Below are 12,948 nucleotides of genomic sequence, written 5' to 3' on the forward strand. Positions count from 1 at the left end.
TTTATACACTTTCACATAGAAACATTAAATATATCAGCAAAAATAAATACAAAACTAAATTATAAGTGTAAAATAATACTTTTATTGCATTAATGCTTATATCTAAACTGCCCCAACAATATAGAGAAAGCAATCATTTTAACAAATTATAATGTTTTATGTGTGGTATATATTTGCTTTATAAATGTGTGTATCGAGCTCTTAGTCTTATAAAACTAAGCTAGTTTCATAAGAAACCTATAAAACTAACCAGTTGGGTATTTTGACCTAGGCCAACTACACGCCTCTGCTTGGTGGGCCAGTTAAAACAGGCCCATCTCTGGAGTGATTCTTTGGAGTGCTGGGATATGACATCATATGCTGGTGCTCAGCAGTCAGGACAGTGGCGTGAGAGGGCAACCGGTGATGGTGCCCTGGGTTCAGCCTTGGGCAACACCAAAGAGGGGTACAGCACAGCACTGAAACCAACAGGTCATTATTACACTTTGTTATGATAAATAGCAGAATGCAAGAGTCTTAAAGTCCCATCAACCTATTTTAATCAAAGATAATGCTTACCTGAGGTTCCGACATAGCTGTTTCATATTGGACTTTTTATGAATCTGTATTTGGGATGCATGCTCCATAAACGATATATAGACTTAATTTGATCCTTACAAGAGGAAAACACATACAGTTTGCCCTTTATATTTAAGATGGCAAAACTAAAGGGCCACCATTAAGTTCCTCCTTAAAAATGCACATTATGCACAGTACACTAAAAAAAAACTTTAGTATTATCCTTTTTTTTAAAAAAAGAATGTCTAATATGTTTTAAAATGAAAGTTATACTAATTGGACTATATGAATGCATTTATTTCAGAATCATTGAAGAATAAAACAATACAAATGTTAGGCTTGTTACAAAAGTAGCCAAAATGTCTTATTGTTTTATAATGATTTAGAATGGGTTTAAATAAAACATTATGAAATGAGCTAAGCATTTTTCCCACCTGAATTGTTTAGTTTATTTCAGTTTGATAATAAGCGCTTAGGTTAGTTAGGTTGGCTTTGAGTGTTTTGGAGAAGGAACAGTTTTTGTTTACCAGCTGTGACCCAGTATTAACAGCTGTGTATTCCAATAAATAAATACTGGATTAACACAGATCCGCATAATATGAATTTAACTATAATTTAATGAAGCAATGCACGTGGAATCCTTATTAAATAGGCATGGGTTTGTTGCCATGGTATTTGTCCAGTTCCTTGTCTGGCCTACTTTTGTTTTTGTGGTAAATTGTTAGCAAAGTCAAAAATATATGAAAAGTCTGCAGCGGGTCCTGTAGTACAACTATTTAGAGATGGTTTTTTTAATTAGTAATAACTAATAAACCTAAACATGGTTGCTCAATAATCAGTCCCCAAGAATAAGTCATGAAAACTCTAAATAGCCCCAGAACTGAAATCCCTGATTTATTATAACGTTTCAAAAAATACACCCTATTATGAAATCTGAAATGAATATGTACATTTTATTTAAGCTATTTAAAACGTATTAGCGAAATAGAACTTGACAGCAGATAAGAACCACAACCTAAAAAAAACCTCAAACCTTAATCAGTCCTTGGCCTCGTCTTAGATCATGCATTTTTAAATTACTTCTACCATTTCTGCAAGGTGGAAGTTCCACTTAGCCGCTACTCTCTTGCATATATAGTAAAATAAAAATCTAAGCGAACAAAACCGTATTTGAGTTGCTGACTAATCCATTACACATTAATGCATATGTATGAGGTCTACTGAAATAATTGTATGCTTTTTGTTCTGCAAACATTGGACATATTACTGTTTCCTTAGCAATAGCCTATCAGTCTGGGGAAAAAAAATGAATTTATCTGAAATAACTACATGAGCTACGGAATGTTCTTTACGGTTCTTTGCCTAAGGGAAATAACAACTGTCTGCTCAGTGTGCCACAAAGCAGAATCCCGAATAGAAAAAAATACGGAGGGTGCACGGGGTCATATACAGTTATGTAAATTAGACTGTAACAAGCCTTGCGGTGATTGTTTTTTTGCAAAAAAAAAAACTTAGGCATTCCCCTAGTGAGAATATATTGCATTCATATAAGAACACTATAGATTGATATTGAAAGTTTGACTTTAAAACAATCTTTGTTAGTTATAATTTAATCATTTGAGTGTCAGAGAGGAGGTTATTACTCAGTCGTTGCCCTCTAGATATGGCATCTCTCTTTTAAAAAAAATTTATGATCACTTCCATTTTCCTTTTTTCTTCTATAGTATTCACATGAATATTTCTAACCCTCCTTTTGTTTCAAGTACCTATACTGTTCCTTTAGATTGTGAGCTCTGCAGTGGACCCTGCCGGCAACCAATAGAGCCGTTCTTACAGACCTTTAACTCTTGCCGCGATCCTACGAATTCCCATTAACCCTTGCTATGCTATGAAGACTTAAGATAGGCTAGAGGCAGTGACCTGTATGGGGACAAGGGACCTGGGACATTAGCTAATAGATCTTTCTGTACGTTTGCCCACCGCCATATTAGTTTATTCAATATACGGTTTGAACGACGAAAACGCAGCATTCGTGTTTGTTTTCATGTTCTAAGGGTAAAGTAAACTTTTCTTTTTAAATATATCTTTATTTATATATCTATTTTTTCTGAACGGTATCTGTAATCATCCATAAAAAAGTAAATAAAATATATATATATATAATGGACAGCAACATGCATAAAAAAAACAAAAATAAAAATTTTTGTATTAGATTGCTTCCTGTAACAGAATTATACATCCCTGTTTATAGTTTTATATCTGAAGTATGAGCATGTAGCAGTTGAATATGTTTTTTTTCATGTCTGTTCTGAATTTTAATGAAGGAGTTCTGTTAAATTACAAATTATAGAGCGTTTCGGAGGAAGTGAAATTATTTTTAATGTAATGAGAAGCCAATTTTCCACTTTGAGAATCTCCATAAATAGGTGAGTTATGCCTGGGAGAAATAGTATGTCTACTGTCATTCATGAGTGTGCAGGAAACATAGTATAACACTGACAGATCTGAATAAGGGCCATTTGTTTCACTGCTAGTCAATGGATATGTGTATATATATATATATATATATATATATATATATATATATATATATATAGTATCTCACAAAAGTGAGTACACCCCTCACATTTTTGTAAATATGAACAATGAAGAAATGACACTCTGCTACAATGTAAAGTAGTGAGTGTACAGCCTGTATAACAGCGTAAATTTGCTGCCCCCTCAAAATAACTCAACACACAGCCATTAATGTCTAAACCTTGGCATGGGTTTAGACATTAATGGCTATGTATATTAAAAAATATAAAGAAGACTTATTACAATTAAGGTATATTCTACTCTATGGTTGGTTGTTTGTGTGGTCTATTATCTGTATTGGCAAACACTTATTTAAGGAAAGGCTTAATTTATATTTTTAAGATAAGCAGCGCCACAAAGTGCTCCTGGTGTATTTTCTGCTAATTAGGCACCCCAGATTTCTGAATATTTCAGTAAAAACAGGTACAGTAATTTGACTACATCTGTGGCATAATTTGCATCATACAAATTTAGTACGCTGTCTAATGCAATTAATGATTAATTAAGACGGTTAAGATGTCACACAGTGCAGAGTGAATTAGTACTGCTTAAATTATCTCATCTCCACACTGTTAACCTATGCAAAGAAATATGTGCAGAAAGAACATCTACAGCTGGGCTTTTTACTACAGTCTTATAAGAGCAACACATAACTTCTACAGACTACATAAATAAGAATGTATGTATATATCTATATCTATATCTATCTATCTATCTATCTATCTATCTATATATATATATATTCAAATATAGCTCACTTAACTTTATCTAAGTTTACACACACACTATATATATATATATATATATATATATATATATTGTAGGGGACAGCTCACGCATGGGGCGGCAATGACAGTTTCACACAGGTTTCCAATGTAAAAGCGCGTTTATTTAGATGTTGTAGTCACAGAGCACCTTGTAAACAAAACAAACTATAAGCCTGTCCGGCTCTAACTAAACAGCAGGATACCTCTCTAGCAGCCTAAGGTCTGACGCAAAGCAAAGTAACCAGTTTTGTATGGGGTAAAGCTTCATACCTGGTGGGCTGCAGCGCTGGCTGTAGCTGCTCCTTCATTCAGGTTCTCCCTCTCTTTGCAAACCTAACAGCCCTCTCTTTTAAGGCTTCCTCCCCAGTAACGAGCTTAGGAAGCCTCACCTGAGAGCACCTGGGTTTGCTACCATGCCTGACTGAGGTAACCAGGTGAGATATATATCCCATCAACCACTCTCCCATACACTTTACCACATATCCCCCCCGTCGACTCCAGACCAGAGGTCTGGACAACGTCAGCAACCATACAGTACACCCTGGACAACGCATCCGCATTCCCATGTAACTTCCCTGGTCTATGCTCCACTGTAAATCTAAAATTTTGCAAGGAGAGAAACCATCTGGTCACTCTTGCATTCCTCTCCTTATTCTGTTTCATCCATGCCAGAGGAGCATGGTCAGTCACCAACACGAATTCCCGGCCCAGGAGATAATATCTCAGAGACTCCAACGCCCACTTGATGGCGAGACACTCCCTTTCCACTATGGCATAATTTTCCTCGGCTGGGGTCAGTTTCCTACTCAAGAACAGCACTGGGTGTTCTTCCCCATTAACCACTTGTGACAAAACTGCCCCCAAACCTCTAGCAGACGCGTCTGTCTGAACCAGAAACGGTTTCCTAAAATCAGGGGAAACAAGCACTGGCTGGTCACACAGGGCAGACTTCAGACTCTGAAAAGCCCTTTCTGCCTCGGGGTTCCACTTTACCATCACTGACTTACCACCCTTTGTTAAGTCTGTCAATGGTGTGGCCATGGAGGCAAAATTGGGCACGAACCGACGGTAGTACCCGGTTATGCCAAGGAAAGCCCTCACTTGTTTCTTTGTTACTGGCCTAGGCCAGTTCTGTATCGCCTCAATCTTATTGATCTGGGGTTTAACCAGCCCCCTACCAATGATATAACCCAGGTATCTTGCTTCCTCCAGACCCACTGCACATTTTTCAGGGTTTATGGTTAGGCCTGCATCACTAATGGAGTCTAACACGCCCTGTACCTTACCGAGGTGACTTTTCCAGTCAGACGAAAAAATTACCACATCGTCCAGGTAAGCAGCAGCATAATCACGATGTGGTCTCAAAATCAGATCCATCAGCCTCTGAAAGGTAGCAGGGGCCCCATGTAACCCAAATGGCATCACAACATACTGGAACAGGCCCTCTGGAGTGGAAAAGGCAGTCTTCTCTTTAGCCTCCTCAGTTAACGGTATCTGCCAATAGCCCTTTGTAAGGTCAAGTGTTGTAATGTACCTTGCCTTCCCAAGCCTCTCAACCAGTTCATCCACTCGGGGCATGGGGTACGCATCAAACTTTGAGACCTCATTTAATCTCCTGAAGTCATTACAGAACCTCCACGTCCCGTTGGGCTTTGGGATTAGCACTATGGGGCTTGACCATTCACTAGTAGATTCCTCAATAACACCTAATTCACGCATGCGCCTGACCTCCGTGGATACCGCCTCTCTACGGGCTTCTGGTATCCTGTATGGCTTCAGGTTCACTTTACTGTGAGGCTCAGTTTTAATATGGTGTTTTATGAGGTGGGTACGGCCCGGTAGGTCCGAAAACTTGCGTCTGTTTTCCTGCAGGAACTCCCTCACCTCCTGCTTCTGGGGCACTGACAGTGCCTCTCCTATTGTTACTGGGGGAACTGGTTGCCCCACTTCTTTGACCCCTGCCTGGGTCGCCCCCAAAGACTCCCGCTCTTTCCACGGCTTGATCAGGTTTACGTGGTAAACCTGGAAGGGTTTTCTCCTGCCCGGTTGATGGACCTTGTAGTTCACCTGACTCATCTTCTCTACAACCTCATAGGGACCCTGCCACTTGGCTAAAAACTTACTTTCGACGGTGGGCACTAAAACCAAGACCCTGTCCCCAGGATTAAAGGCCCTCAACCTGGCAGATCTGTTATAAATTCTGCTCTGGGCCTCCTGCGCTCTTTGCAGATGCGTTTTAACTATAGGCATCACCGTCGCTATTCGCTCCTGCATCTGAGCCACATGTTCAATAACACTCTTATATGGGGTGGCCTCGGTCTCCCAAGTTTCTTTGGCAATATCTAACAAACCCCGTGGATGTCGGCCATAGACTAACTCAAAGGGGGAAAACCCTGTAGACGCTTGGGGCACCTCCCGGATAGAGAACATGAGGTAGGGTAATAGACAGTCCCAATCCCGACCATCCCTTTCTACCACCTTTTTTAGCATATGCTTTAGGGTTTTGTTAAACCTCTCCACTAACCCGTCTGTTTGAGGGTGGTACACTGAGGTACGGAGGTGAGTGATTTTAAACAACTTACACAGGTCTTTCATGACCCGTGACATAAAGGGCGTACCCTGGTCAGTAAGAATTTCTTTAGGGATCCCCGTGCGAGAGAACATGTAAAACAACTCCCTAGCAATATTTTTGGAGGCCATGTTTCTTAAGGGTACCGCCTCTGGGTACCGGGTAGCATAATCCAAGACAACCAAAATGTATTGGTGTCCCCTAGCAGATTTGACAATGGGCCCTACCAAATCCATGGCAACTCTCTCAAATGGTACTTCAATGATGGGAAGTGGCACCAAGGGGCTACGGAAGTGTGGTGTTGGGGCACTCTTCTGGCATGTGGGGCATGACTCACAATACCTTTTTACTTCTTCATATACCCCAGGCCAATAAAACCTTTGGAGGACCCTCTCTTGTGTTTTATTAGTCCCCAAGTGCCCCCCAAACACATGGTTATGGGCTATGTCCAGCACCAGGTGTCGGTATGGTTTTGGCACCAGAAGCTGTTCCACAATTTCCTTGTTAACTTTGGTGACCCGGAACACTAGATCCCCATTCATGGCAAAATGCGGAAATTTCTGGTCAGCTTCGGGTTCCTGTGGTACCCCATTTACTACCGTGACATTTGCCCGTGCAGTTCCCAGATGGGGTCACCAACTTAATGGGGGCCACAGGGTAAGCTACAATATCCCCGTGGATGCATATCACTCTTATGTGCTTGTTCGGCACGTAGTCCATAGTCACAAGGCCAGCCCGAACCAAAGTCACCAGGCTACCCGAGTCCAAAAGTGCCTTCACGGAGCAGTCACCTATCTTCACCATACAAAAATGCGGCTCAGTCTCTGATTCTGGAATGGCTGCACAAACAGGTTCTGCAAACAGGGACTGACGCCGACTAGCGTCACACACCATGGGCTCTGAGTTAAGAGGGCAATAGGCGGCTATGTGTCCCCACTCATGGCACCTCCAGCACTGGGGGGTCCCTGGCCTCCTTAGTAGGGAGCCCTTTCTAGGATTGTGGGGTCCCAGGGGTTCAGGATCAGTCTTTTGCCCTTGCCCAAACTCTAGAGCCCTGCTCTCTCTCACATTTTTCCATACACCTCCAGCTGGGACTCTCTTACCCAAAGATGTCGCGGGTCTGACAGTCTTGGAAGGTGTTGGTGCCGCAGGGACCTCACGGAGAAAGTCCTCGGTTGCTATGAACCTTTCCACCATGTTGACAAGCTGCTCAGCAGTTCTGGGGTCTCCATGCCCAACCCACCGTTGTAGCTCCGCCGGGAGGGCGCGGAGGTAGTGGTCCACTACCACCTTTTCCACAATCTGGGCTGGTGTAGTGGATTCTGGTTCCAGCCACTTGCGTACAAGATGAATCAGATCATACATCTGGGACCTGGCAGGCTTGTCCATGGTGTATTTCCAACAGTGGACTCTCTTGGCCCGAACAGCGGGCGTAACACCCAGGCGAGCAAGGATCTCCATTTTTAGTTTTGTAAAGTCCCGGACATCCTGCTCCCCGAGGTCATAGTAGGCCTTTTGCGGTTCACCAGTCAGGAAGGGTGCAATCACTTCTGCCCACTCTGCAACTGGCAGTCTCTCTCTCTCCGCCACTCTCTCAAATACAGTGAGGTATGCCTCAACGTCGTCGTCGGGTGTCATTTTTTGTAAGCCCCGCTGCACGGCCCTCCTCACGTTAACAGTCTCAAGGGGGCTTGCCTCCACTTGTTGGGGCTGAGCCACAACAGTCTCTCTGAGCGCAGCAATCTGCTCCATTAACAGGCGATTCGTTTCCTGTTGTTGGGCCATAGTCTGCTGTTGCGCATGTTGCTGGGCGTGAAAAGCCTCTGCATGAAACTTCCGTTGCTGTTCCAAGGCCTGCTCATGTCTCAGGTTAGCCTGTATCAGCTGCTTTATCACTTCCTCCATTGTGCCGGATGGGCCTTACAGTGCTGCAGCCTTCACTCAGGACATATGCTTCCGGCCCTTTAAATGTCCACAAAATTCAGATGCTGTGTTTTGTCCTGCCGTTGCTCCTAGCACAACTGTGCCCGCGTTCTCCACCAATTGTAGGGGACAGCTCACGCATGGGGCGGCAATGACAGTTTCACACAGGTTTCCAATGTAAAAGCGCGTTTATTTAGATGTTGTAGTCACAGAGCACCTTGTAAACAAAACAAACTATAAGCCTGTCCGGCTCTAACTGAACAGCAGGATACCTCTCTAGCAGCCTAAGGTCTGACGCAAAGCAAAGTAACCAGTTTTGTATGGGGTAAAGCTTCATACCTGGTGGGCTGCAGCGCTGGCTGTAGCTGCTCCTTCATTCAGGTTCTCCCTCTCTTTGCAAACCTAACAGCCCTCTCTTTTAAGGCTTCCTCCCCAGTAACGAGCTTAGGAAGCCTCACCTGAGAGCACCTGGGTTTGCTACCATGCCTGACTGAGGTAACCAGGTGAGATATATATCCCATCAACCACTCTCCCATACACTTTACCACAATATATATATATATATAAACAAAATAACATTAGCTGAGAAGGGGATGTCAGACTCTGCCTGCTCAAACTCTACCTAGTGCTAGGGGACGACTAGCACAGGGGCAGGAGGTGAGTATCCCATTCTCCCCATCTACCATCCTTACTGCAACCCTCCCTAATAAAAAACAAAAAAATAAAAGCAGATTTATTAAATACTTAACCCCCCTAGGTTAAAAATGTGTTAGAATTAATCATTGTATTCCTTTTATAAAGGCCTAATAATAGTAATAGACTGTGGAGATACACAAATGTACACTTGTCCTTACATGCCTCTCCATATACATACACACGCACACATTTATTATACGCATACATATTACACACAAACATCCTAACAGAGATGGATCAGAGTAAACTATAGCAATATATCTAAAAGTAGTTGTATTTTTTGTCTAAAAATCTGTATCCATATTTCGATAACTTTTCTTAATTTGCCTTGTTTCCTGTTTATAAAGTATAATGTATGTGTTTCATTGTTCTGAATGCTTAACTTGTGAAAAACAAAGGGAGGTGAGCAGATGTTTATTCTGTTGTTGACATGCTTGCCGTTATTGATACGCCTCTGCTAGGTTCCCAACCCCTACCTCTCTGCCTGCGATGCACTTTTTCCCCTTCCTTTCCATTACACCTCCCATACAATATATGGATACTTGTATTCTCTGGGTCAGCACCAGGGCTGGCCCAAGACAAAATGCCGCCTGGGGCGAAGTTTAAAATGCCGCCCCCCCATTATCTACCCTTCCTCTCCCTCTGTCCCTGCCCCCCCCATTATCTACCCTTCCTCTCCCTCCCTATTATCTACCCTTCCTCTCCCTCCTCTGACGTCATCTTCCGGCGCTCAGCATTACAAGCTGGCACCGAGACCGAACAGGGTGACTCGCCGCAGAGGAGAGAGGGGCGCCGAGCGGGTACTGACAATTTGGTAAGCGAAAACCACTCGGCGCCCCTCTCTCTCTCTTCCGTTTAAAAAAAAAAAAAGGGCTTGCGGTGGCAAAGTGCCGTCCCTTCAAAAGTGATGCCTGGAGCAGTTGCCCCACTCAGCTCCATTGTCGGGCCGGCCCTGGGTAGCACCAGAGATAAATGTGTGTCTGCCCAGTGTGACTCCAGTGCCTGGTCCCTGGCAGTTTTATGACACCCATTACATGACATCTGGTGTATATTGAAGATATCATGTTTGTCTACTCTTTTCCAACAGCTGTTCTCTTAAATGTAGAGGGTTTTATTAACCACGGAATATGTTTACTCATGCATCTGTTTCTTTAGTGCAGGGCCAAATAAAAAATATATGTAAATTTTCTTTCATCAATCTCACACAAAAAGCTTTAACCAGAAAGCATTAATATCGGCCCATGCAGTCAAAATGTTCTAATTAGGATTACCTGTTACAAGCTGGAGGACATGATTTCTTTTCAGACATAGGGATTAACTGGACCACTGTCAGGAACCGGATAAATACAAATGAGACCAGAATATCTGCGGTTATTCTCAGACATCCCTCCCAGGCAGTTGCTTCATTCTCTCCAGAATCTTACAAAAAATAAAGATTCCTAATTTTAAGTGACACGAGGGAACCTAGAATTCCAGCTAGAATGATAGCAGAGGCATCCAAAAATAGGATAAAAGGTTCTTGTTAGCTCAGCCAGACTATTTTTCACGTTGAGCCAGGGAAATCATTATCAACTTTGCTAAAAGACTTCAGCACGATAGGTGGGTGTAAAGTAATGTTCAGAAAGCAATTATAACACTTATAATAGTCTTCACTACTTATACAAAGTATTTTACGGTAAATGCCTGTCTGAGTTAGCAATTTAATGAGCGAAAATGAACCACTTTTCAGGTTCCAACATATGAAGGTCAAGAACAGGGACTGTCATAATATTATTCTTACAATTTTGATTAATAGAGGCTACTTCTTTTCTTCACGTTTGCTTCACTGATGCCTGTCCAAAACTAGTGGTGTTTCACTTAAGACCCTGGTGCAATAAAAATAACTTAAAATGTAAATAATCTCCTCAATCGCTTGTTGCAAAATATCAGAATTTATGTCACATATCAAAGCAACATATCGTTCTAAGTCCTGTGAGTGACCAAACACATTATTACTTTTGATCTATATATGTGGTGTGCTGTCTCAGCAGCACATGCTACGTGAGCATGAAAGCGTGGCATGCGCCCTTGCATATCCAGCTGATGGCCACAACTAAGTGCCAGTTCCTCCCCGTCATTGCCAGTCTGGCCCTGGTGGTGTGTGCCTGTGTTTTTGTAGTCACTAGTCAAAGTTGATACCTTTAATTGGGCCAACACAAAAACAGTTATTTTTTGGGGTAGAATTTAGTGGCGCAAACAAGTTTGCTTTCAATAAACCAAGCACATGCTGCTTGTAATTCCAAATGAACAATCATGACTCAAATATCTATGTGCATCTTCTATTAAAGTTTCATAGGCTATTGCAAAAGACATGTAGCCTGAACTTGCTCAGGGAGAATGACTCACTTTCCTCTAAGAATTTGGCAGGAGATGCAGATTCATAAAAAATACAACTAAATACTAGGAAGAGGAAACCAAAAAAAAAAGTATAGTCAGAAATCAGATGAAAAAAGTACCCAACATTTTGCTAGATTCTTGCCTTAGTGTTTTGGGTAGTGTGCGTGATAAAGTGTGCATTTCCATCCTATGTACTACTGTCATGCTCTGTGAAATAGGATGTTTGGAATTCTCATTTATCAGTCTTGATAGCTTTGAAAAGCACATATTTTTTGTTTATTTACATCATGTGGTTGCAAGCTTCAAAAAGCATATGATTATACAAAAAGAAAGAAAAACGTGAACCGGTTCAGCCCTAATGGTTACATCTGGATCATTTTTTCTTTTAGTATAATCTTTTTTTCATGTCTTCCTTACACTCTGGAGTTGTGTGCAAGTTCACTATAATAGCTGCTATTATCGAAAATAAATATAAACCTCCTAGGAGAAGGAATCTTACCAATTTATCGTCTAAAATGATCTGTTGGATATTTGACTGTGCTGTAAGCCAGATGCGTTAAAGGGCCACATTTTTTTACCCAACTTGACATCTTGGCTAAACCATGGTGCCACAGACCAATCTTTTTGATAAATATCATTATACAATTATAAATCTCCAACAAATTTTGCAGACGTGTATATGAGTTTAGGCTCAGGGCAGCAGTTTGCCCCAGGTACCACCTGCACAGGAACTATGATCTTTTCTTCTCAGACATAGGCCTTCACCACTTCCTGTCTTGCTTTGATGTATTATTTTCTGGAGAATGCGGGTGGGTGCTCCTGTAGGTCATCCTTGGGGAACACCCAACATGAATAAATCCCTGGTTCTTTTGAAAAAAGGAGACACATTTTCACTTAATGACACAGGCAGATACCAAGATGTAAGGAACCCTGCTTTTTAGGACATTCTGTCTAAAACACTTAATGGTTCAGTTAAATTTAAATTGAGATTCAAACATATTGAATCTACATATGTTCAAAATAAAACCTTTTCTATATCACGAATGAGTGGAGGAACATTTTAGAAATCCTCAAAACAAAACTTTTTTTGTATAATAATTGTACGGAGGAACACTTTTAATATGGTTTCTGAAAATATCCTGCCTTTTTATGTTTTCTATTTAGATAATCGTTGGAGAAACAGTAGTGTTTTGCCTTCAGGTAGCAACCAGAGATTTTGAGAACCAGGAAAAAACTCTTTTAACCGGAGACTGTTGCTATATTAATCCACTGGTACGCAGAACTGTCAGATTTCTTGGTAAGATCCTTTTATTTTCTTTTTCTTTAATACATTTGTATATTGCTTAATTTGAGATAACTTGTGCTTCGCATTTTATAAGCATTAGCCCATTCTTCATTTCATACGTTTCACATTTCATATTCAAATTGGGCATATCATGTAGAGTGACCACATTTTATTTCTGCCATTCAGTGACACACTAT

The 12,948-nt window shown here is 41.5% G+C and overlaps 1 protein-coding gene across 1 annotated transcript in view; it reads left to right on the forward strand.

Annotated features, from left to right (window-relative positions):
* The window catches only part of PLPPR5 (phospholipid phosphatase related 5), a 72,305-nt gene that overhangs the window by 24,982 nt on the left and 34,375 nt on the right, over positions 1 to 12,948 (forward strand). Inside the window, exon 2 of the mRNA XM_053468711.1 lies at positions 12,631 to 12,763. Within this exon, the coding sequence (XP_053324686.1) occupies positions 12,631 to 12,763 (133 nt within the window). The remainder of the gene's footprint in view (positions 1 to 12,630; positions 12,764 to 12,948) is intronic.

Source organism: Spea bombifrons, chromosome 6, assembly GCF_027358695.1.
Source record: "Spea bombifrons isolate aSpeBom1 chromosome 6, aSpeBom1.2.pri, whole genome shotgun sequence".
Taxonomy (NCBI): Eukaryota; Metazoa; Chordata; class Amphibia; order Anura; family Pelobatidae; genus Spea; species Spea bombifrons.